Below are 24,784 nucleotides of genomic sequence, written 5' to 3' on the forward strand. Positions count from 1 at the left end.
GGGGGGAGCATTTTTTCTTGCTACTTATTATTCTAGTATAGTAAACAAACTGCCAGCTAGGATTCAGTCCCTTAGCTGCCATGTCTGTTCCGAAGGGCGGCTTGGCCTTGGCCTTGGCCTCATTATGGTAATTAACAATCCTTACTTTCTTTTTTTAATGAGAAGAAATATTACTAATACAAATTAAGTCCATGGACTGCATGTGATGTCAATGACATTATGCTGAATGACTCGGCTCTTTTGTGGCAACTATGAATTGGTGATTGCAACATGTCAAAGAACTGCCAAGTCTACTTTATTTACATCCTGGATTCTACTTGGCTTACATCTATTGTAGCCACGCAATACAAAGGGAATGGTTAAAATAGCTTAACAATTTCTGTACTTATATATTTTTTTATTTTAATTTTTTATTTAAAATCATAATAATTTAAAAATTATTTCAATTTAATCTTTTTAATATTTTTTTTAAAATTACTTTTCACAGAATTAATATCATCACTGACGTGGCATTGACATGCCACATTAAAGCTAATGTCATTACTAACGTAACGCTGATATGGCATCGTTTGCTAACATGACATGTGAGGTGAATTGGAAATGTTGACATGACAGTACCATATCACTTTAACATACTAATGTGATAATATCATGTGCCATTGACATGTTAATATAGATATGCCGAATGACATGTCCAGAAAGACAACACGTGTCACATTCTCTTTCAACACCCATCCATATCATGCCACATAAGATGTCTAGAGAATGACACATAACATGGCAAGCAAGTAACATGTGTCTCTTTTTTGTTTTTTCTAAAAATATTATATACTTGTTGAGTTTCAAACTTAAAACATCATGCAAGCACAACAAGCTCTTTACCATTTGTTCTAAACCCCTACCTTTGTTTATATATTACTTTTGTTTCTTTTCTTCTTTTCTTTCCTTTTTTTTTCTTTCTCCTTCCACTTTCTCCCTTAAGAATTGATCGTTAGTCACTGACGTCGCCTTTGGTCACTGGTCGTTGGTTGACAGTCAATAAACATGCCATGCCATGACCGTGACCAATGATTGTCGACCAGCAACTGACGACAACGTTTGATGATTGGCAGTCGGTCTTTAATGGAGAAAGAGAGAGGAAAGAGAGAGAAAAAAGGAAGAAAAAAAAAAGAAAAGAAGTAAAGAAGGAAAAAAAAAAAGCAATATATATTAAAAGACTATGGCTTAGAGTAGATGAGGTTTTGGATTTAAAATTCAACAAGCATATAATTTTGTTAAAGAAAATAAATAATTTTAAAATTAAAGATTTAAATTATATTTTAAAATTAAAGAGCTAAATTATTACGATTTTAAGTTTGAAGGATTAAAATGAAGAAAATGCATGAGTATAAAGACTGTTGAAGTGTTTTGACCCAAAGGAAATATAATCAACCGCAAATGAGTGTGAAAATAGTATTATTACCCAAACTTTGAAAGTGCTTTTTTTTTTCCTCTCTTGCTTCAAACTAGTAAACGGTATGCAAGCATCCTTGACCTATAGAATAAAGATGTGGTTACGGTGATAGCTTGGTTCAAATATTTTTTTAAAAAAAATTATTTGAAAAAAGAGATATTTGAATTTTACTTTTTAATTAACATATCGTACATCAATTATTAAATTAAATATTTTAATATTTTAAAAAATATTTTACTTCTTTTCAATTTGATTATTACCCGTACGAACGTACAAGAATACAATAAATTTTTCCTACTTTTTGCTAGAAGTTTTTGGCTACTATATACTTAATTAACCTTGTGGCTAACAAGATATTGATGCAATACTAAATTAACAAGTTAAGAGGCTTGTTGAAAAGGTTAAACGTTTCAAAAGTGGCAACCCAAGAATCATGGTATATAAATAATAGAATGCTGAGAGGACCAATGAAGAAGCCCATTGAATGTTGGACCTGCTCACAAGCAATTTGGGTGTGTCAGTCAGTCATGGTCCAGACTCCAGCCCTTACTCTGCCGTAAAAAATGGAAAACCACATTTTGAGTATTTGCAAAAGGCGTGAAACCCTCGTCCCCCATTCTCAGATATGCATCACCAGCTAATTAGATCACAAGAATATCTGACTAACACGCAAAATGTAAAGATTCTTTAAGCATTTAAAGCAAGATTAGAATTGCAGTGGAAGCATATTAACCCACCTTGGAATCATAGTGTTTCCTTTATACCTAGTTTCGATATAAAGTTAAGGTAATGACATAAGAGGAATCTAATGAAGTGATTATATTCTTAATGTGGGGTTGGTTGTTTTTAACTATTTTTATCCTTCTTTGCTTCCCCACCCGAAATTACTGAGATGAGCTTTATTGCATGCTTATTCTTTAGCATTCAAATTAATTTACTTGTTCTTCAAAGGAGTATTTTTCTTGTTTTCAGCTGTACGTTAACATGACATGAAACAAAAATGGGTATGGAATAATCAAAGCCAAAACTGAAATACGAGTGCCTTGAAAGAGAATAGAGGGAATAAATTATGAATCCCCTAGCTAGGGAGGTTGCTTTTTCCCTGGGATGGGAACTTCCTGGCCAACAGTCAAAAAGTGTTAATGTGGGATGTAATTAAAGCAGCATATATATATATATATATATATATACTCATCTCCTTGAATTTTCCCTTCTAAATGAGATTCTTCGTTCCCTTTTCTTTTCCCCATAAATACCGCATCCAACCCTAGACCAGGAACAAAACAGAAGAGCTTCAGCTTAACATAGAGTCAGCAAACCTCTTCTTTATACCGTTCAAGAATACAGCAAAGTGTAGAAATGAAAGATTTGACCGTGGAGAATTAGCTGCCTTGCCCAGTCGGCTTAGCTAGGGTCTCCATATCTGGTAGAGGACTTTGTTTTTCTAAAGAGGATCATGTTATGTAAACTAGTTTCTTTCACGTTATTAGTATTGGGTTTCTGACAAAAGCAACACGTACAAGAAACACGGCTTTGTTTTCTTCCCCTTTGTTTTTGTGTGTTCTCATTTACCTCATGGTTGAATGGCGATAAGGTAGTACGTAGAAACTTCAAAAAATGAGTGGACATAAGTTTATTTATATCCGTTCAAGTTGTAAATTAAATATAAGGTGTTTAAGTATCCACGTGGAAATTAAAGAAAAAGGTCCAATAACATTGAACCTGTATGCCACAATGTCATATCTCATGCTCATACGTCAATGCAAATACCTTGTGAACAATTTGATTGGAGGAGGGAAAGGGGTGGCTATTTGTCAAATGTAACTGAAACGCTGAAGGGAAGGATCTTGGAAACTACACACAACTTGGTGTTTGCTGACTTTACATGTACATGTACATGTACATGTACATTTCTTGACCTCTCACTTTATTTAGAAAGAAATTTGTCCTATGTGCTGTAGTCCATTGCAAAATAATAAATTAAAAACCTTTGAATCTACATTGTACAGCTAATGTTGCATCGGTACTGTTTTCCATTTGATTTGACTGCTTCACCAAATTAATTTAATGTGACGCTCATTCGTCCTAAACCATAAATCTTATTTTACCTAATTAATGTACACAAATATATGATCGATTTTTATACTGAAACGTTAACTGTTGTAATATCTCTTCTAATACAGAAAAGAAAGGTAAAGGTTACCAAGGAACAAAAGGAAAATGTCCTGATCTTAGCAATAGGGGAATGGGGCCATACAAAGTCAATGGAGTCAATAAAAAAAAAACAAAAGATATTAATTCAATTTTTTTTTTGTTGTTTGATAAATTAGACCTAAATAGTGGAAGTAAAGATATTGACTGGAGAGAACCTCTCAGTGCTGTCGGTAGAGACGAGGGATCCGAGAAAGTGCACGCTCCCTTCTCTGCCTGGCCCGCGTATGTCATTCACTTTCAAGTTTCAACAGCCCATACGATGCCCATATTAAATTATCACTGTTTTTCATGCTTAAGTTTCAATGACGAAAGGTTTTGCTTTTAAAACATTAATCTTCCCAAATTGCAGATAATTAGTTTGCGCTGAAGTAGTTGAATTTTTTACTAACTACACCTACCCAATTTTGTTTGTTTCTGGAGCTGACCTCCTCTCTTTTTTCTTTTTTGGAATCATTTCAGTTTAACTTGAATAGTTAATATATATATATATATATATATATATATTTATAGGTTTCAATAAAGAAGTAGCTTATTTATTTTTTTTGTTGGGTATTTTGTTTTAAATGTAAGAAAATATATAATTAGTAATTTTTTTAATTTTAAATTAATTATTAAATACACTCTAATATTTGATTCATTGCTTGATATATGATTTTTTATCTAAAAAATAAAATTCAAATCTTATTCTCTCAATTTAAAAAAAAAGACATAAAAATATATTTTATGTTATATAGTATATTTTAAGACAAAAGAAGAATTTTATTTGTGTTTAAGTATGAGAATTTGGAGTTGGGAATATATTAAAAGGAATTATATTTTAAATTCAATACATTTTTTGGATTAATCAAAAATTTAAACATCAATAAACTGTTTAAATATAATCATGAAATTTTTTGCTTATTTTGAGAATTCACCTTTTAAATAACGATAATGAGAGAATTGATGTTTCGATTTAGCAAAGTGAATAAATTTTTTATTGATTACAAAATAATATAAGATAAAAAAATTTACATAACCAAACAACTAAAGGTCTTATCTAGGCAGATTTTTTAAAAAAAAATCTAAAGATGAATATATAAGAGGTTAGGTAAGAAAATTAGATTGGAATGTAGGCAAGATTTGTAATTTTATTCTATCCCATCCTTGAGGGTATATTTTCGAAATACTATGTTTTTATTTATTATTAATATATAAAATAAATATTTATATTTTTACATTTTTATTAAATTATTATATAAAAAATATTAATCATTTATATTAAATATTATTTTATTTTCAACATTTAAAACGTTACGAAATTAGACTTAAATTTTAATTTATAACATTGAAACAGCCACTAAATATTTTATTAGTAAATATATTTATATATTTTTTCATAAAAATTATAATAATTTAATGATTATGTTTATCTTTTTTGGGTTGAAAAAGAAATCATTGATAGGGACGTTTTTAGGCAATATCTTAAATGTGCACACCACAGCCCCTATCCCCTCACAACGCCAACGCCATCGCTGACGTCAGTGGAACCCAGCTCCAATTTACCACGTCATCTTCGTCGTCACCCAAACGACTTCATCTCTCTTTGACAAAACCATCGACAGCGAAAAATGAAATTTCCTGATTATCATTTCTTTTTTTGGGACGTGGCGACGTTTTTTTTTTTACTGATAATTCCTATTTTCTGTGATTTCTTTTTTTTTTTCTCTTTTTAATCTTCATTAATTATATTTTCACCTGTCTCTTGACCTTCTTCTCTTTTCTTTCAAGTCTTCGCTATCTTCTCTTCAACACAAAAGCAAATTCAATTCCTCTGATCTTTGCCAAGTATCTATTTTTATTGCAGCTTTGTAAAGTAATTATATAAATGTTCATTGGGTTTTCTTTTTTCTAGGATCTGATTCGTTAGCATCCTCCAAAACCTTGTTCTTTTTTTTAAAAATCTTTTTCATTTCTTTTTTTGATCTTTTATTATGCTAATTAAGAGGTCCTGGAAATTCAAGCAAGCTGGGTTTTTTATGCCTTCATATAATTGTTTTCATTCATGTGATTTGATACAAATAATGCTATCAAAAATTTCAATCTGGGATCTTCACTTTCAGCCTTTTTGTTGTATAAGATTTTTGCAATGATATCAGTTTAAGAAAATTAACCAAAAGAAGACGGAGTTTTGTGTATAATTTGCCTGTATACTTGTTCTCTGGAAAACCAATATAGGATTTATTGTTAGTTTTGAAAATCTTGCTCTTGTTTAACATTTTTTTTATGTAAACTAGTACCTGTTTTTAATTAACTTTTAGACTTGGGTTTTTTTTTTTTTTTTTTGCGAATAGGGTGGGGGGGGTGGCGTTGTTTTAGATCAAATAGCAATAGGAAGTTGGTTTTTTGGGACGAAAGTTTTGAACGTTGTTGTTCATGAATTAAGATTTTGACTACGGTTTTAATGGCGTATTTATCTGAGCCATCATCTTCTTTGAGCTTCAGTTCATCTTCTCATCTATCAAATGGCTCAATTACTCACAATATACCCTCCTTTACTGTTCCTGAAACTGGGGCTAGCCTTGAAGTTTTAAGTTTGACCAAGCTCAGCACCAGCTTGGAGCAACTTGTTGATGACAACGGTCCTGATTTTAGTGATGCTGATATAGTTGTTGAAGATGTTCCTGTTGGTGTTCATAGATGTATTTTAGCTGTTAGGAGTAAGTTTTTTAATGAGTTATTCAAGAAAGGAAATGGGTCTTGTGAGAAAGAAGGAAAACCAAGTTATAACATGAGTGAGTTGTTGCCTTATGGCAAGATTGGACTTGAAGCTTTTCGGATCGTCTTGCATTATTTGTACACTGGGAAGCTGAAGCCTTCTCCTATGGAGGTTTCTACATGTATTGATAATGTTTGTGCTCATGATGCTTGTCGACCCGCCATCAATTTTGCTGTGGAGTTGATGTATGCATCATCGATATTTCAAATACCGGAGCTGGTTTCACTTTTTCAGGTGAGTATGGAATTGATATTGTGATAGTTTTGAATTTCTTTTAGCAAATTTATTTACTTGTCATGAGCATCATCTTTTAGTGTTGACTATCGACTTGATATAATGGTGTGATCAATTATGGTAATAGTTTTCAATATTTAGAAATATATTTATATCTGCTCGCTGTAAAGTTAGATTTGAACTTATGATACGTTGAATGCTCTAACACATGAACCTTATTAGATCATTGCAACAAGATGGTTGCCTTTGCAGCCTTTAGTAAATATAATAGGAACCATTATAAGTAGGTGGTGATTGAAATAAAGAAGCATGGCTAGGTATTGGCCTCTGATTTACTCTGTAATTTAAATAACTCTTTGGCTTGATTAGACCAAGAGAAGGTATACTAATTTCATTTTTTATGCATTTGCAGCGACGTCTTCTTAATTTTGTTGAGAAGGCTCTTGTAGAAGATATTATCGCAATTCTTGTGGTTGCTTTCCATTGTCAATGCAGTCAGCTTGTTTCTCAATGTGTTGATAGAGTGGCACGGTCAGATCTTGATAGCGTCTCTATTGAGAAAGAGCTTCCTTATGAAGTTGCGGAGAGTATTCGGTTGCTTCGCCGCAAGTCTCCACCTGATGGTGAAGATAATGATGCTGTGGTTGACCCTTTGCCAGAAAAAAGAATCCAGAGAATACATAAAGCATTAGACTCTGACGATGTTGAACTTGTTAAACTACTTTTAACTGAGTCTGACATAACTTTGGATGATGCTGCTGCCCTCCATTATGCTGCAGCATATTGTGATCCCAAGGTTGTCTCTGAGGTTCTTGGCCTGCGTCTGGCTGATGTCAATCTGCGAAATTCTCGTGGTTACACCGTTCTTCACATCGCTGCAATGCGTAAAGAACCATCAGTGATAATGTCTCTTCTGGCAAAAGGGGCCTCTGCTTCAGAGTTGACAGTGGATGGACGAAGTGCAGTTAACATCTGCCGGAGGTTGACAAGACCAAAGGATTATCATGCAAAAACAGAGCAGGGAAAGGAAACAAATAAAGACAGGATATGCGTTGATGTTCTAGAAAGGGAAATGAGGAGGAATCCTATGGCTGGGGATGTGTCTGTTACTTCCCATACATTGGCTGATGATCTGCACATGAGACTTCTGTATCTAGAGAACAGAGGTATTATTCTATGTGGGAATTTTCTCTGGCTCTCTATTTCCACTCTTGTTTTATCAGATTGCATTTCCCAAATTTTCATTGAATACTGGACAATAATTGTTGTCAATGTAAAATTATCAACTGGAGTAAAATTTTCATGGATAAAATTTCTTAATAGCTGTAATATAGCCTGATATGTGATATTAAATTTGTACAAATAGTACTGCATGGATAAAGCTAACCAACCATGTCTTGAAAAGATACTTTTTATATTCTTTCCATTGTGAATAATATATGGGGAATTTTGAAGTGTTAATCAGCAACAAGGTCCATCTGAATAACTCATTCGAAAGTTGGATACATTCCCATGTGCATATAGGTGAAGATTCCATAATGGCTGCTAACTTTGTTATGGATGCAGTTTCTGAGGTTATCATCACTTTAGGATAAGTCATGCTGGAACTGTAGCTGAGCTAAACTTGTTAGATCTTATATATGTAGTCTTTCATTTATGATGTCCCAATGAAAGATTCTATTTGTTAATTGAAAAAGTATGATAAAATGAAATGCTTCCTATGCTAGCTGTACAAACTTAGCCAGTCTGACTTGGTAAAAGGGCTTCCTCTCATTTAAATTTTAGACTTACACATGGAAACTTTTGCACATTATGAATTTGGTTAAGATGTAGTTTTGGGTCGTTTGGATATATCTACTATCATTTGATTCATCCTGCGAGGTCCTTTTTTATGAGTTTATATATTTAAGAGGATTAGCTCTGATTGTTGTTGTCAATTGCAGTGGCTTTTGCAAGGCTACTTTTCCCTAGTGAAGCAAAACTTGCTATGGACATAGCACATGCTGAGACAACCTCTGAGTTTGCTGGTCTTTGTGCATCAAAAGGTTCAAATGGAAACTTAAGGCAGGTTGACTTGAATGAGACACCCGTTATGCAGAAGAAAAGACTTCTTGCAAGGATGGAGGCCCTCATGAAAACAGGTGATTGAAAGCTTTAAATATCCTCATGTGCAGGTCTTTTGTTTCATATTTTGATGGCAGCCTGTTTTTTGGGTTTAGCACTTAGCAGTCACTTTTTTTTTTCAATGTCCTGTTCGAACAAGTATTCTTAAATGGTTATTCTCAAATGGTGACTGGTCACACTAGTATGGCTAAATCGCTATTCTTAAACAGCGATTGGTCATAAGGGGCTGAACAAAAGAACTGGTTTTTAGGTCAGGTAGATAGAATGGAAATAGATTTACTTGTGAAAATATAAGCCAATGCTAGTTTTAAAGAAAAAAATAAGAAGAAAAATAAGAAATTTGACCCAAAAAAAAAAGTTTTCCTTGTTATTCTCTCTTGGTCATATTTGTGAAGTTGTTCCTTTATTTAGTAATATCTTAGGCTTTAATGGATTTTAGTACTATGGACAGTTGGATGCATCTTCTCTTACTAAATTTTTCTTCCTTTCATACTTGGTTTGGTTTTATGAAATTATGTCGTTTCATCCTATCTCATTGAGACTTCCCAAAAATGTTTTGCGTCTTTTACTTTCATTGACCACTATGAGGTTTTGGCCTTTAAAATGTTAGGCTTCTTATTCCACAAACTATCATACATCTTGCTTTGTAGTTTTTGAGTTCAATAGAGTCATCAGATTCTTCTTTTAAAGAAATACATCTTCAGGAGATGTAAAATCAGTGGAAATCGGAACAAGCAAAATTTGCTCGTAACTTCTTAGTCTGATCTTTGTGGTTGTTATGTCACAGTGGAGATGGGTCGGCGCTATTTCCCTCATTGCTCAGAAGTGCTAGATAAGTTCATGGAGGATGACCTTCCTGATTTATTTTACCTGGAGAAGGGCTCCTCAGAGGAGCAGAAAATAAAGAGATCACGTTTCAGGGAGTTGAAGGATGATGTTCAGAAGGCATTTAATAAGGACAAGGCTGAGTTTAACCGCTGTGGTTTGTCTTCATCCTCATCCTCATCATCTTTAAAAGATGGTGGCCCTTACAAGCTCAGAAAATTGTGAAGAAATGTAGGTTGTCTACAATAATGATGATGGTCACGAGCTAAAAGCTTTGGAGTTTAGACAAAGGTTTATCGTGAGAGAAACCAAGCGTTTGCTGCTGCTTCTGTGTATAAATGTTTGGCCAGGAAAACTTGTTCTGTAATTTAGCCTTTGGTGATAAAGTTAGCAGAAGTTACATACCGTTATAAAGTCTATAGGAATGTCATGTTCTTTAGTGACTCAGAGAACTCTGATAAAAGAGTTCTTAAGCTGATTTGTTCACCTTTCAATTTTTGCTTTCATTTTTGGATCGATAGGTTGGTCTGGTAGTGTTAGAGAATGACGATGATAATGAAAACGGTGTTATATAAAGTTATCCTACCTTGTATCTTCCCGTGAATAATTTTAAGATAGTACGTCCAACGTTCTGAAGAATGGGTTGTGTGTAAATATGTTAAGGAAGTGGCAGTTTTTGTATATCCCGGCGATAATATCTTCATAATGGTGATCATTATGTCGCTGAATTGCAGAAAAAGTGTTGGGAAGGGGTGAATTTGCGAGTTTGAGACCGACATCAGTTCATGTGTGTAGCTCAAAATTTAATGTATATTTATGAGCTAATATTCTCAATCGAAAATGTCTGCGGAGGAACATAAAGCCGTGCAAACCCATCATCTTCAAAGAAAATACCTGGCCGTTGGCATCTTTATTCATGTTTGCAAGCATTCTGGCGTGTACTTGTTTCCAAGCTGATTTTCGTACCATGGCATTATGCAATTGCATTGATACCATCTAAAATGTGAAGCTTTGCTTTTGGTGAGCGTATCGGATGCCTGCAAAAGTCTCAAAATCTGAAAAAAGAACGATTGCATCAGAAAATTTGTTGGAAAGTAGGAAGAATTCTTGGCTTATAGCGGGCTTAGCTAGAAGGAATCAACCCTTTATGCAGCAATTTTAGCCCAGATAGGGGGGGCTACTTTATTCTCTGCAACTGTTACCGTAGACATGCCATCGTCCATTCACCGTCTGTCCACATTTTCTAATGTAGTTTAGGCAAATGAGTTAACGAATCCATCTCACACCCTTTTGATTATGCTGGGAACTAAGAAACTTGGGTATCAAGACATCTTTTGTGAACTAAATCTGGCACACAAAAGGAAAACTAGAGCATTTAAGCTTTTACACGGTAGCATGATGGGACGCTGATGGGGGATCATAACCCCAAAAACCCATAACTAATCAGTAACTAAACCAACGCTTGCCTGGTAAAGCTTCAAAGGGTGGAACTGAGTTGGTAATCAAATGGCCGGAGATGTGTCGGTCACTTCCAAAACATTGCATGATGATCTGCAAAGGAGACTTGTGCACCTTGAAAACAGCACTGGACCCCTCTGATTGATCAGAAGAGCTAGATAAGTTCATGGAGGATGATCTTCCTGATTTGTTTTGCGTTGAGAAAAAAGAGAATATTCAGGGGTCATTTGACAAGGACAAGGCTGAGTTTAACTGCACTAATTGTTTTCATCGTCATCATCCCCCTGATCCTTAAAGACGTGTAGATGAAAAGCTTACAAAATATTGAAGGAACGTTGGTTTTCTACGAACCTGACGATGTCCATACATGAACACTAGCCCTGTAGAATATCCCTGGGAATTAAAGCTAGCTCAGCGACCAACGTTATGTCAAATACACCTGTTATGTAAGTGAAGATATAACAGATTATTTCTATATCCCAAAGATAATTACGCTATCATGATGATTATTCAGGCAAAATCACAGGAAAAGATCGAGTGTCAATGATGGAGCCTGAATATAATGGATTCCGAAGCTTCAATATTACATTATCCGAAATATGAACTCAAATTTTTCGTGAGCCCATTGCATGCCGCATGGCAAACTCATTTATGAAATGTTGCACCATTTTCTTTTTCTTGAATGAAAACAGAAGAGAACATTTTCTCCCAAGTTAGGAATTTCATTTAGTAAAAAAGGAAGAATTTTTTGCCATAGCAGGTGCAGAAACGAAGAAAAACAAAAACCCAAAAGAACCCCTACCAAATCAGCCCTATATTACTAGCCTGCCTTAAAAGAGCATCAACTAAAAACTGACTCCATAGATGACAAGAAAATTTATACTATGTGTATATCAGACTCCACTTGTATCCTACATTCATCAATTTCTAAGGCATAAAATATAATGAGTACAAAGAACGAATGGAATTTAGATTAAATTGAATGTAATGATTTATTTAGACTCTCCCATTTGGCCGGACCTTTGGGATGGACATCTACGAAATATTTTACAAATCGGGCATCTGAACAGGCAAGGAGTGTGCTCAAGGACAACTTGGGCTTGGCTGCTCCTCTTTCCCTTAGCCACACATACATCGAAAATCTGCGGCTAATTCTTTCCATATCATAACACAAATATGCTGGAAATGCCACTACAGATTCAAGTGGATAGCCTAACCAGTTTTTTAAGCAGTCAATTTTCTTCTCAATTACATCCTTTGACTGGTTAAGCACCATTGGAGCATGTCTAATTAGTTTTTTGACAACATTACAGTCCAAACCAGCATTTACCAGGCAATCAAACCTCTCCTGCAATTGATCCCCTCTGCCTCGGAACTGTTTCAATGCTTTCAACATCTCATCTGAGTTTTCCAGATAACCCAATCTCAACAAGAATGCTGTCTTCTCTAGATATTTACTTGTATCTTTTGAAGCTACCTGCCCACTGCTTTGGACCTTTGATTTAGAAGCCAAACTGAACCATTTCAGCGGATCTTCCTTTATAATTTGGCATAATTCTTCTTTCTCAACATTTAACTCCCTACAAACTGTTTTAGGGCCTTTCAGAGAACATGAACCCATAAGTTCCACATGCCTAGATACAATGTGTGCAATATCTTCAGTATCCATTGCAATATCAAACAAGAAATCCAATGCCTTCAAATGATTTTTGGTGCACTTAACTGACAAGATATGCGGATTCTGCTTAAACAAGGAATGAACCTCATTCATCCTTAGACCTAATTTGATTAAGCGGCCAAATAATACATAAACCTTCTTCCCTGAACCTTCAAACAACAACGCAGGATTTGTTTTAAATAAATTACCTAACTGCTCCTCATTATAACCCACTCTATCAAGAAAATTCAGCATGTCCAGCATCCTACCCCAATCATACATGCCCTTACCTGAAAGGTACCCTCCAATGTCATCATTCTTGATCCCCAATACTTTCAATTTCTCAAGAGCCCCAGCAAATTCAGTATCAACACCACCAACCAAAAGAGATGGACAACAACTAACAAGCTTTATAACTGTTGGTTTGCTGAGACCCAAAATCTCATAAGCCTGAAGCTTCAAAGCCAATACTCCATAATCATATCCAAAAATCTCCCTGGCCACTTTATACATCTTACCCATCTTACCACGAGGAATCCCATAATCACATAAAACATGAAAATTGTCGAGCATGACACTATCATCCCTCAAAAATATCAAGTGCTGAGGAACAAGTGTCGATACCTCTGAAGGGCTCAAACCCAAGCTCTCAAAAAATGGTTCAAACTCATTAACAGGATTGTACCTAAGGAATTTAGTTAAAGACTTTGCCACATCTTTCTCAGGATCAATCTTGGACAACAAATTTTGAAGAAAATGAGGTGAGTTCTTGCTAATATGCTCAGCATCCATGAAGCTAAAGCTCCTAGTAGAATGTAAGTAATCAAATAGAACAACCTGAGCCTCAGTTTTAGCCGCCCGTGAGATACGGCTAGCTAAACCAGAACTTGATAATCGTATGGAATCAGCCAGAGATGCTTTTGGTTTAAAGACAAGTCCAGAACTCCTAAAGTATCTAACACCGAGTGAAACAGAACATCGGTTGTGAACAACATAGGATTTCTCATAGACACTAGGAGACAAAACAACAAACTTGTCCAAATGGGTAATCATTTTAGACAACTTACAAATCCTCCTACGTATTCTACCTATAAACATAGCAAGATAAAGATAAAAAGACACAGGATTCGAGAACGGTTTTTCGAGAGAAACAACAGAAAATATTTGTGGTTATATCATGTTAAAGCTTAAATGAAAGTAAAGAACATGAAAAAGAGAAGTCGGTGGACTACCGTGTTGATTGGGGTTGCTAACCTGATTCAGGGGTTTATCACCAAACAAACTTCTTCAGGTCATGAAGAAGAACAATAGAGGAAGAATGGTTTTTTGAGAATATCGGCCAGTGTTTTTATGGAAATTTTGAGCTCTGTTTTGCCATTTGATAAAATCCTACATTAGGGTTTAACTCCTAAGCCAACGATTACACATATTCATTTCGTCATTGAAGTGACAAAAAATTGCAAATGCAATGCAGATTCAAAAGAGATGCATGATCGGGGGCTTTGGGCTTGCGCTCCTATATTGGTGGGCAGTCCAAACTGTCACCAGATCTTGAAAAGGAGCCCATTAAAACTTCACTTCCTTTTGAAGTTTTAACCCAAGCCCAATTTAGCAGACTGGTTTGGTTTTTAAGGGAAGCTGGTCTGAGTGGTCTGTGATCTTAATCCAGACCATGTTTATCCCTAATCATTGAAGGGGAAAGACCGAAAGAGAGGATCTTTATACGTTTTTTTGTTCTCAGCCAAAATGTGGATTTTATTAATAAACTGCGTAAAGTAGTAATAGGATATTTATAGGCTTGTGGAAGCCTACTTATTATGGCAGGCAGCTAAATTTCTATCAACTTAAAATCACTATTTAGAGACTAAGGAATTTGTGTATCAGTAAATGAGTAGTTGAATACAATTCCCTCATTTAAATTCTTTCATAATTCTTTAATTAAGATATATATATATATATATATTTCTCTAATAGTAGTAGTGTCACAATCTTGACATGAGAAACCATGTAAATATCACATCATAGAGATATACTCTCAACAGATAAAGACATAAGTCACACATCAAAGAAAAGCCTTTAGCGGGAAGTTAAGGGATAATGTCATGGTTTTAGGAGGAGTAATAAATCACACATTGGTTGTGTATTAGAGTAAATCCCACATAAATCACATAATTTTTAACTTATGTATTAGCAATGTGTCACTAAGAAAAGTGGGCAAAAGCGGATAATTCATTATAGATGTTAGTGTGGATCGTAAGGATTGGTGTGGATTATGACAATTGGTATGAAGGTAAACTTTGGATACTAATAATGTGCCATTAAAGACAGTGGAATGAACAATACTTCATATGATTATAGTAGATCATGACAATTGGTATCAAAGTAGACTTTGGATACTAACAATGTATCATAGACAATAGTGGATATTTCTTAACGTGAAACCATATGAATCTCACATGGAAAGATGTCACGGTCATTTAAAGGTTCACACTACCTTTAACTTGTGAGATTCTTTTTATGAGACAAAATCATAAGATTAGTGAACTAAAATCGATAATACCTTACAAAGAAAAGACTCTTTTTATGATACAAAATCATGAAATCAGAAAACCAAAACTGCTAATACTTTACAAAGAATGATATGGACCGTGACAAGTAGCACCTACCAAATCATCAATCTCATATAATCAAAAACAAAAATCAATTGCTATCACAAATATTGAAGCGTTGAAGGCTTAAGTTCATGATAAAAGAGTTCGATGTAGAATTTGCAAATTCTTTTCTCTCTTTTCTAACATAATCCATGCAAGGATAAAACCATGAAAACAGGTTTTTGGTTAATTGATGGCCGAAAGTTTCTTCATGGTCCTTCGGTTTTACAAATAAACTTAGTAAAGGAAAACGTAGCAGGTTGGAGATCCAAGAGGTTTGGATTCCAAATGCGAAAAAGACATGCGTCGGTTGAGCAAGTCATATGCTACTTGTTAATTTATTGTTAAAGAACAAGAAAAACATGTGAAAGAGTTATTTTTGCCTTCTCCTAACTAATGCAGGGAGTTGCTCAGCCATGGAAGATCATCATGCCAAAAGGCACAAAGGGATGGTCTGCTCCATCATGATTATCATTAACTCGTGGAACTCGTTTTCCACACCATGCTGCATAAGATTGCCCTTAGATGCTTTTTTTCAACAAGACTGCAGTGATCTCATATATATAAAACGTAAATGGAGAATGTTCTTGACTCTCTCGTCCTGTTTTACAAACTCAAACTTGAATGCAAGCTCCCAATTCTATTCCACCACACAATATTTAATCAGCTCGGGGACTCCATTACTCAGTCTTGGAATCATTTGGTTTCAAACACCCTGATTGCATCTAACAAATCAAGTTTGAAGGTTGAGGTCTTTCAATTATATAGTTTTAACGTATCTACTTCAATTTATTCTTATATTTTTATTAAAAATTGATTTAAGGATAACTAAATTTAATTTATGTATTAATTTCAATTATATGGTAACGTGACATGTTAATGTGAGCTTTTTTTATCACGTAACTTATATTAATATAAAAATAATTAAATTTATTTTTTAGAATTTAAAAATATTAATATATTATCTTAAAAATATTATTTAAAAATAATTAAAAGTGAAATTGCGTACAAAATTTAAATCTTAGATTGAAGGTATAGGCATAGTGTATATCCTCTTACCTTCCATGATGCCACATGAGGTGCCTTACCAAATTGGTTGGAAACCAAAGGGGGACCAAGAAAGCTTGATTTATACTTTCACACTCTCACTCTTACAATAAACAAAATGGGGATGCAATTGCAAAAAAAGTTTCTGTAAAATCATTTTAGAAATCTATTTCTTAATATAAGATTTAAATTCACATCATCCACTTAATAAATGGTTGCAATATCAAATCAAAACAACTTATTGTTCATAAGAAATAAAAATGGCAAATTTCTCTCAGTTGAAGAAATCTCTGTATGAGGCAATATTTGCAAATGTAGAGTCCTTATTCTCTTGGACTTGTGTAAAATTCAGATAAACTAAATTGGACCACATGCTCTTCATCCCTTGCTAATTGCCCTACACCTTGATGCCTCAAATGCTTACTCCCCAATACCAAGCACCAACCATTCCCCTCCCACGCTGTCACAACCACACCACACCAGCAGATGGGGTAATTATATGGTGTAGATTTAATAAGGACCTACAAAGTCATATGCATTTTGGCTCAAAGCATTTATGTTGAGTTTGGTACTCTCTTTTAAAAAAATTGCTACAAGTAGAGTGGATTATAAATATTTCGAATAGTAAAACTTAAATTTAAATAAAAAAAATTATAAATCTTATCATAATTCAAAAGCCAAACTTCTCTTTATTTGGTAAGAAGTGGATATATGAAATGAAGAATAACTTCCTGATTTATCCAAGCAATCATGCAAGTGGCATAACCCAAAAAAGTAAAGTGGCACCAAAATACAAATGAGATGATGGGTTGGATAGAAATCCAAAATTGGAACTATAATGGTTTTGGTTTTTGTCTTAATTATTTAATTCAATAGCAATGTTAAAGTTCATCACTATTAGAAGTTAGATACATACTTAGAAGACATGAAATTGAATGGTGTAATTTATGAGAGCAAAATCCAAAATCCCACATCACCCAAAAACAAGAGTCACACATTTCCCATTTTTTTCTCGTATCTCGCAATCTTACAAGGATTAACCACCCCACACTCTTAAGGGCCCAAAACCAACCAAAAAACTACACCCAAAGCAGTCATGGTCCAATCCCATCACTCCACGTATCCACAGATCCCAACTGCCCTTGCGTTCTTCGGTCCCTCCCTTAATTTTTCATATCCCTATGGTTTAGTTACTTAAACATCTTTCATTTATTGAGTTAGTTGGAGATTCGAAGTGCTCTTTCCAATTGATTAAACCTTACGGTTGGTGCACATTAATTTTATTTTTCTTTTGTATCCAAATGATAATAGCATTTCGGCAATTCCCTTCTTTTCACCCTATATTTTGAGCCTTCTCTTTCATGGGTTGTTGTTCCCCTTTGCATTCATTGAAAAGCTTTGGTTTTTGTATTGATTACCATTTTTTTTATTTGTCATTTTGTCAAGTACCCATTTGCTTCTGCTCCTTGTTTTGGGTTTTAAGGTTTCCTTCTTTTTGGGTCTCAGGCATTGATTAGCTTTGGTTTTTCTTCAAGCACCCATTTTTTTTCTGGTCCTTGGTTCGAGGTTCCTCTTTCCTCCTTCCTTTTCTCCCTTTAAATATACCTACCTGCATTTGTTTTGATTGCATGGTTGGTTCGTCAAATATGTAGGCCATGATTATGGTAAGCACATAAGTCTCATTTCTAAAGCTTCTTTGCTTCTGTCATGTTACATTTGATTACCTAATGTTGCTTTTCATCCCATTGTAATCTAGGTGTTTTCCTCATGGATTACTTCAAATTTCAATGCTTTTCACTATAAATGCATTTGCTTATCTGAAACGAAAATATTTGTTTGTATTCAGTCCTCAAATCTTAACTATTAGTATTTGCTTTCTTCATTTTAATTAAGCTTTCAGAGTTTTGGTTGGTCCTTGTTTGCTTCAACTTGACTAAATTGAAGTTGTCTTTTAAATGGAGAAGATTTTATACCTGATTTCTCTTGGAATAGGATGCATTTGATATCTGTTTTGATTATTTATCTCCTTGGAGTGTTTGCTTTTAGACTATATGGTTGGTGCACAATCAAATGTCAAAACTTCCTCCATATCTATTTTTCTTCTTTAGAACTTTTATTCTAAAATTGACATGTTTGAAGGTTTTCCTTTTTTTTTTTTCCTGACTACCTTTTTGTATTTGTTATGGAGTTGGAGAATGAAGGACTGATTAAACTACGGGAATTCTCTTGCTACTAAGCTTATTTTGAGATTGCAATATGACGGCAGTGCCTAAACAGACAGTTATGGCTATAAAGTCTTACCACAATCAGGCTCAGATGTTGGTCAAGAACTACTTATTGGCAGATCCCTTCATTCCATATACTTCCATCCTTGGTGGCATTCTTGCTTGCAAAGTGGTATGCTGATTTTTCCCCCTAGTAAATATGTTTTACTTTTGAATTCAGGATGATTGAATCCTAAGGCAGGATGTTTCCTTATACCCTTTAATGAAGCTTGCAGGAATGAATTTACATATTTTAAGTTAAATCATAAGTCTTTATTTTGATATTGTTATGTGATTACATGGGTGCTTTTCCCTTGGTCTCCTTTATTGATTCAGTTTACATGTTTTTCCCATACCTCAGGCCTATGATCTTACCCAGTTAATCAGCAACTTTTACATCAAGACTTACCCCAGTCTAACTAAAATTCAACGAGTAGAGTGGAACAATCGGTTAGTTTAGTGCATGATCTGGTTTATTTTTCCGCTTCTGTTATTATGTTCATTCACTCATTGGTCATTAACATATTCTTGGCAGTGGCATCTCTACAATTCATGCCATTTTTGTATCCGCTTTGTCAGTGTACTTTGTTTTCTGGTCGGATCTCTTTTCTGATCAACAGCTTGCTGGTCTTGTTGTCTTCCGAAGCTCACCACTCTCTACTTTCGGATTAGGGGTAAGTTTTGAACATCTTCTTATGTGATCTTGAAGAGGTTCAACCATGTATCTGTTGAGTCTATAGAATCTCAACTTTGAACTAGTATCCATGTTCTATGCTTATTTAATGAGGAATCACTATGTCCTATGTATATGCTTATGCTTGCTCTGGTTTTCATCTCATTCATTAGGTGAGATATGCTTATAGTTTCTTCCAAGAAGAAAGTTTCTTTTATCTTTTTCACCTTTTGAATGAAGTGATTAGCATACTTTTAGAACAAGCTGCATAATGGCAACCAGAAGGGACATCCCTTCCTTTTTCTCTTTTTCGCTTAAAACATGCTTCTCACCTTTATGGATGTTCACAGCTTCTTCGATCACTTTCTTGGATAAATTATTAGGTATCAACTTTTGGTATAAATCTTAGGACTTTTTAAATTAATGTTACAATATTTTACAGGTTTCTGTTGGATACTTCCTTTTGGATCTTGGAATGATTTTGTGGTTATATCCCTCTTTAGGTGGAATGGAATATGTAAGTGTATTCTCTACAACAAAAGCACTCTGGCTTACATGTTATTTTTTTGTTTATTTGTTATTGTAAGGAATGTAGGTAACAGTTCAACTGTTGGCACTGTCCTCAACATTTGAATGACACCTGCAACATCCTTGTAAGCTGAATCTTTAAAGGCTCAGCTATTTTCCTTACACCATTTAACTTACAGCAAACCTATTTTGGTTCATTAACATATATATTTTTTGATTTATGGTTCATTAACTGACTATGAAACAGAAAGCATGCAAGCATAGGGTAGTTAGGCTTCTAGATCCAAGGTTTTAATTTAATTAAATTTTGGAACAACTTTGACAAGTGTCTTTTTCATGTTGAGTAGAGTTGAATCTGCATAAAACTGGTAACTGTTTAAAAGCACAGTAGGTCACATATTAAAAGGTGTTGCAAGCTTAAAGTTCATATGATTGTGGAGTATATGCAATCTAAGCAATAAATAATAAGATTCTAGCATCTGATTGCAGGTTATCCATCACTCACTTTCTGGAATTGCGGTGGCATATGCGATGTCTACTGGAGAAGCACAGCTTTACACGTACATGGTTCTTATATCTGAGCTGACAACTCCAGAGATTAATATGAGATGGTAAGTTCTTACTAGTTAGGTTTTTATTTGTTGAAATTCTGATTGTAATCATCTCATGCTTCTGTGATGAAGGTATCTTGATACAGCTGGTATGAAGAGGTCCAGTGCATATCTCATTAATGGTGTTGTCATCTTTTTTGCTTGGCTGGTGAGCGAAACTTTTCTTAAGTTTTCGTTATAAAATGGACATGTGTTGTTAAATATTACACCATAAAACCTGTGCCACAGAAAGAATAGGGAAACGAAGGGGAAGAAAGGTTGCATCGATGTTTAAATGTGGATGGCCAATGGCCATCAAAACTAACTGACTGAAGTTTCTCCATCACTTAGAAACTTTCTTGAGGATATTGCATATCTTTGTGATAGTAAAGAAGGGAAGTTCCTAAGTTTTTTTTTTTTTTCCTTGCTGTTTTTCATTTTTTAATAAGCTCCTTTTCCTTGAACTTTAAACCTTTTCTAGGAGCTGAATTAAATTTGAATTGCAGATTGCAAGAGTTCTGCTGTTTGGCTACATGTTCTACCATGTGTATTTGCATTATGATCAGGTAAATTCACCATCCTGATTTCCACCTTTAACTGAATATTTATGTTGTCTTCAACTAGTTTGCTGCATTGACTAATATTTGGCTGTGATTCTGTATCTTCTTTCCACGAATTGGTTTGTGTTAATATCTGGTTGTTGCTAAGAGTAGTGTCTGGAAGAGACAAATAGCATTAAAAGTAGGAATCTATCATTTGTTTATTCAACAAAATTTCCAAATTTCCAGTGGCTATTGCTTCCAGCTTTGCTGCAACGTCTTTTTTCCTTGCCCATCTTTCTTTTCTTTCTCATTTTTTTTTTTTAAATTCTCCTTATCTTTCTTATTTGCATGAAAGAATTGCTAAGCATCATTAATTATTTAATGATTTACGAATTACAACTTCCAAGTATTGTGTATACTTCATCCCATAAAAAGTTCCAAGTAATATTTTAAAGCATGGGTCTTATACATATCAGTCTTTAGTCTTCTTTTCATCCTGAAATTTACCCTCTTTTTTGGTTCTGTTTCGTATTTATTCTATAAGAGTGCTACTCTCCTGTAGATTGATCCTGTACTTCCTGCAGTAATAAACTCTTTAGAAATTCCATGTCCAAATAATATACTATTTGAACAGATCCGGCATCCCTGATTGCTTTGCTGTAAGGTTTTTGGTATAAATCTGTTCTGACTTGTTTGGCTCAGTAGGTGATCCAGATGCATACCTTTGGTTATGTCTTGGTTTTTGGGGTGCCATCAGTATTAGCTACCATGAACTTGATGTGGTTTGGGAAAATTGTTAGAGGTTTGGTGAAGACTTTAGCAAAGAGGCAATAACAGATACCAGAGGAAGTAGACATGATTCTAATATCTTCAGCTATTGTTCTGTCAAAGCTTTGTATATTTTTCTACTTCTGCAATGTATAAATGATAGAGAAAAGGTCAAAATCTGAGTACCAAAGAAAAATGACTCTGATCTGATTTTTCCAGTTGCTGGAGATGGCATTGCTGTAAATTGTTCCAATTTAATATACTATTTCAGTATTTACTTCAAATGTCTGGTTCAGAGTTGTCTTATTCTCGGTCTGTACACCATATCTTGCAATTTTGTTGGCTTTTATGAATGTAAGTTACTTCTAAAGATTTCCAAGGACAAGTAATGCTTTAAAGCAAAACGCCAATACCTAACTATCAGCTAAGTCATATTCATTCTGCATGGAGCAAATTCAATCTTTCTGCACTAAGATCAGAATCAATGTATTGATGATAAAGTGGTGGCGATTAATATATGTGCTTTGTTATTGTTTATAGTATTAGTGGAGAATTTCTCGTTTAAAGTTAAAGATGCTCCTACATACAATAGAGTAATCCGAAAGACGAAAAAGTGTTGATCTTTTCCACTCCATTGGCCCAAAACTGACCATCTTTTTAAACCAACCAATCTCGCGTTTTTGACAACAGATCAACAATTCCAATAGAACCCTTGTTCATGATCCCTTTCTTGTCTATAGCCACAAGGCAGTAAACTCTCACAATCATTATTCTAGTTGATATTGATCAAGAGAAAAAACCTTGGTCAAGTGCATATGGGTGCTAAACATGCTTGCAGTATCACACTGCCAATATGGGTGCTAAACTCTGCTAGTTGATATTCACATTACTTCATTTAGCATATTGAGGATTCTCTGACTGACACCACAACCACAAAATACTACTCTTCAGAAATGTTTATTTATATGGGGTGCTTCTGCATATGTCACTTGATTCACTAAAATACTAGTAGTTTTTTTCCTATGTAACTGTCTCTTAGAATGGACAATGCAATTCGCCAGTAACATTCATCTCCAGCACCAAAGACAGGAAAACATAATTCTCATGCATAAGTCCCTTTCCTCTACAGTTTTGTTCTTTTCAGTTATTTGGTTTATTTATTTCGCTATGATACCAGTTGAATTCTAAACCGTTCTACCTCTAGTGGAATGTACTTGTATCAACATTGATAAAACACCAAAACCAAAAGCCACATCAGCAATGATCTGCATGGGACAGCAGTAACCTTGATACTTTCCAGCAAGAAGGAAGTAGGCTAATTGTATCAACATTTTTCTTCTTAATTTGTTCATATAACCACCATTGCAGAAAGTGGTTTTATTCTGAGATTATGCAAACTCAGACCTTGAGGCCTAACTTAGCATGATATTTTTAGCTGATCAGATATATGTATTGATCAAGCATTCAAGCCCTTAATGGCTTGCGTATGTTAAAATGGAGACGTCATTGGCCGAACAAAACAATCAACTGAAGTGATCTATAAACAGATATTTAACAAGTAACTTGGGAAGAAGTACACAGGAAATTTCTTTGGTCGTAACATGTTGAAGCTTCTGCAACTCCTTTCATTAACAAGTAACTAACACAACTGAACTAGGCAAACAGGCAATGATTTGGTGGCTACAACAAGTCATATTGTTCTTGAAGTTTCTGCTAAAGACTAGATAAGGGGTTGGCAGAAATGAGCTGGATTCTTTATTAAGAACATATCGCAGCAGAGATTTGTTCACCAGATATCAAAGGTTGGTTTATCAATTATTCTATACAAAAAGGCACCTTTGCATCTGTATATTTGTCCATAGTCCGTTAAGCTTAAGCCCCATGTCTTTTACCTACTCTGTAATGCTTAATGACACAGACGATGCATTAGGACGAATCTTGAACAGCATTTTAATTTTCTCAACTTTTGGTACCAGAAACTAACCTGGCATGCGAATGCTTTTACGCAGCTCTTCTTTCTGTTTTGTCTCCCCCTTTTTTTTTCCTTTTTATGTTCTCTTCCTTTTCCGTATAATTAGATCAAAAGAACTATAAAATGAAGAACAATAAGTTAAATTAGACAAGTATATATATAGCTAGCAAGCTTTCAATTCATATGCCTCCTTGACTTGTTTTAGTCTTCCATTCTTAATTTCAGCACAAATTTGTTCAACTGATCAGGCTTCAAAAATGATGAATTAATCCAAGTGACCTAACAGCATATCCACATATATAAATCTGACAGGATCAGTACAGTAACTAAAAGAAAATATATATATACTTTTGAAGCTCTTTAATGCATTACTTTGCTGTAAGAATTCCATTAAAAAGTCAAAAAAACGACAAACCTACAACAAGTGCAAGCAGTTAAGATACTTGCAATATTAAAAAAAAAAAAAGATGAAGTTCTTTAGTGTTTGCAGTCTTGCAGAAGAGCTGCAGGGCATTGTTTTTAAATGTTTAACATCTGACAACTAACTAACTTCTTCACTATAATAATCTGGCAAGTACATTCACGAGTTGTAGTCCTAACTAAAAGAAAGAATGTCTTTGGAAGTGGTCCGATGTTGTAATCCAACATCATTATTGAGTAAAATACAAAAAACCTCCCCTGAAAATATACCTTAAGTACACTTAAAACCCTTTTGTTGCAAAATGATCATCAGTTGACTAACAGTAGTGGATTGCAAGTGGGAGAAACAATGCATTTTGAAATAAGATATGGGCCAAGTGCAGTTGAGGTATAGTCTCAAGGGGTTTGTGTACTTTACTAAATTTAGTGATATATAGTTAGTTTTGCCAAATGAAGTCAAAGGCATGTGAGAATTTTGTGTTAGAATTATATGTGATTCTCATGCGACAATTGTGTTGCCACACATGGACGCTGGAGTTTATGGATTTCGCGTCAAATCCATGTCATTGCCTGCGGAAAAGAAGGATTTGGTCCAAAGATTGCTCCTGT

General features: G+C 34.5%; 3 protein-coding genes and 1 long non-coding RNA gene across 11 annotated transcripts; 2 read left to right on the forward strand and 2 right to left on the reverse strand.

The window, feature by feature from the left end:
* Window positions 1-6,011: 6,011 nt before the first annotated feature.
* Window positions 6,012-10,197, forward strand: NPR3 (NPR1-like protein 3). The gene is made up of 4 exons (XM_021437968.1): window positions 6,012-6,656; window positions 7,069-7,822; window positions 8,600-8,797; window positions 9,568-10,197. Exons 1-4 carry the CDS (start codon window positions 6,108-6,110, stop codon window positions 9,828-9,830), a joined length of 1,764 nt encoding a protein of 587 aa, XP_021293643.1. The 5' UTR covers window positions 6,012-6,107; the 3' UTR covers window positions 9,831-10,197.
* A 135-nt stretch (window positions 10,198-10,332) lies between these two features.
* Window positions 10,333-14,152, reverse strand: LOC110423681 (uncharacterized). Of its 2 annotated transcripts, none has more exons than XR_016351731.1 (3): window positions 13,953-14,152; window positions 11,072-11,502; window positions 10,333-10,952 (listed from the first exon to the last, which is right to left on the reverse strand). It is a non-coding gene; the product is annotated as an uncharacterized LOC110423681 (long non-coding RNA). The 2 variants fall into 2 exon arrangements; XR_002445844.2 differs by having other exon boundaries at window positions 10,333-10,660; window positions 10,748-11,502.
* Window positions 11,765-13,958, reverse strand: LOC110423679 (transcription termination factor MTEF18, mitochondrial-like). The gene has a single exon (XM_021437967.2). It carries the CDS (start codon window positions 13,816-13,818, stop codon window positions 12,037-12,039), a length of 1,782 nt encoding a protein of 593 aa, XP_021293642.1. The 5' UTR covers window positions 13,819-13,958; the 3' UTR covers window positions 11,765-12,036.
* Window positions 14,153-17,512: 3,360 nt separating the features above from the next.
* LOC110424154 (uncharacterized) lies at window positions 17,513-22,067 on the forward strand. Of its 7 annotated transcripts, XM_021438667.2 has the most exons (10): window positions 17,513-17,681; window positions 17,925-18,082; window positions 18,607-18,815; window positions 19,044-19,132; window positions 19,218-19,356; window positions 19,798-19,872; window positions 20,373-20,494; window positions 20,567-20,642; window positions 20,980-21,039; window positions 21,721-22,067. In XM_021438667.2, exons 3-10 carry the CDS (start codon window positions 18,675-18,677, stop codon window positions 21,847-21,849), a joined length of 831 nt encoding a protein of 276 aa, XP_021294342.2. In that variant the 5' UTR covers window positions 17,513-17,681; window positions 17,925-18,082; window positions 18,607-18,674; the 3' UTR covers window positions 21,850-22,067. The 7 variants fall into 7 exon arrangements, with proteins under 7 accessions (XP_021294342.2, XP_089641066.1, XP_089641065.1 ...); XM_089784940.1 differs by lacking the exon at window positions 17,513-17,681 and having other exon boundaries at window positions 17,701-18,082; window positions 21,718-21,854; XM_089784939.1 differs by lacking the exon at window positions 17,513-17,681 and having other exon boundaries at window positions 17,702-18,082; window positions 18,656-18,815.
* The last annotated feature ends 2,717 nt before the right edge of the window (window positions 22,068-24,784 follow it).

Source organism: Theobroma umbraticum, unplaced genomic scaffold (genome assembly GCF_002168275.2).
Source record: "Theobroma umbraticum cultivar Fairchild unplaced genomic scaffold, ASM216827v3 scaffold_204.0, whole genome shotgun sequence".
Lineage (NCBI taxonomy): Eukaryota > Viridiplantae > Streptophyta > Magnoliopsida > Malvales > Malvaceae > Theobroma > Theobroma umbraticum.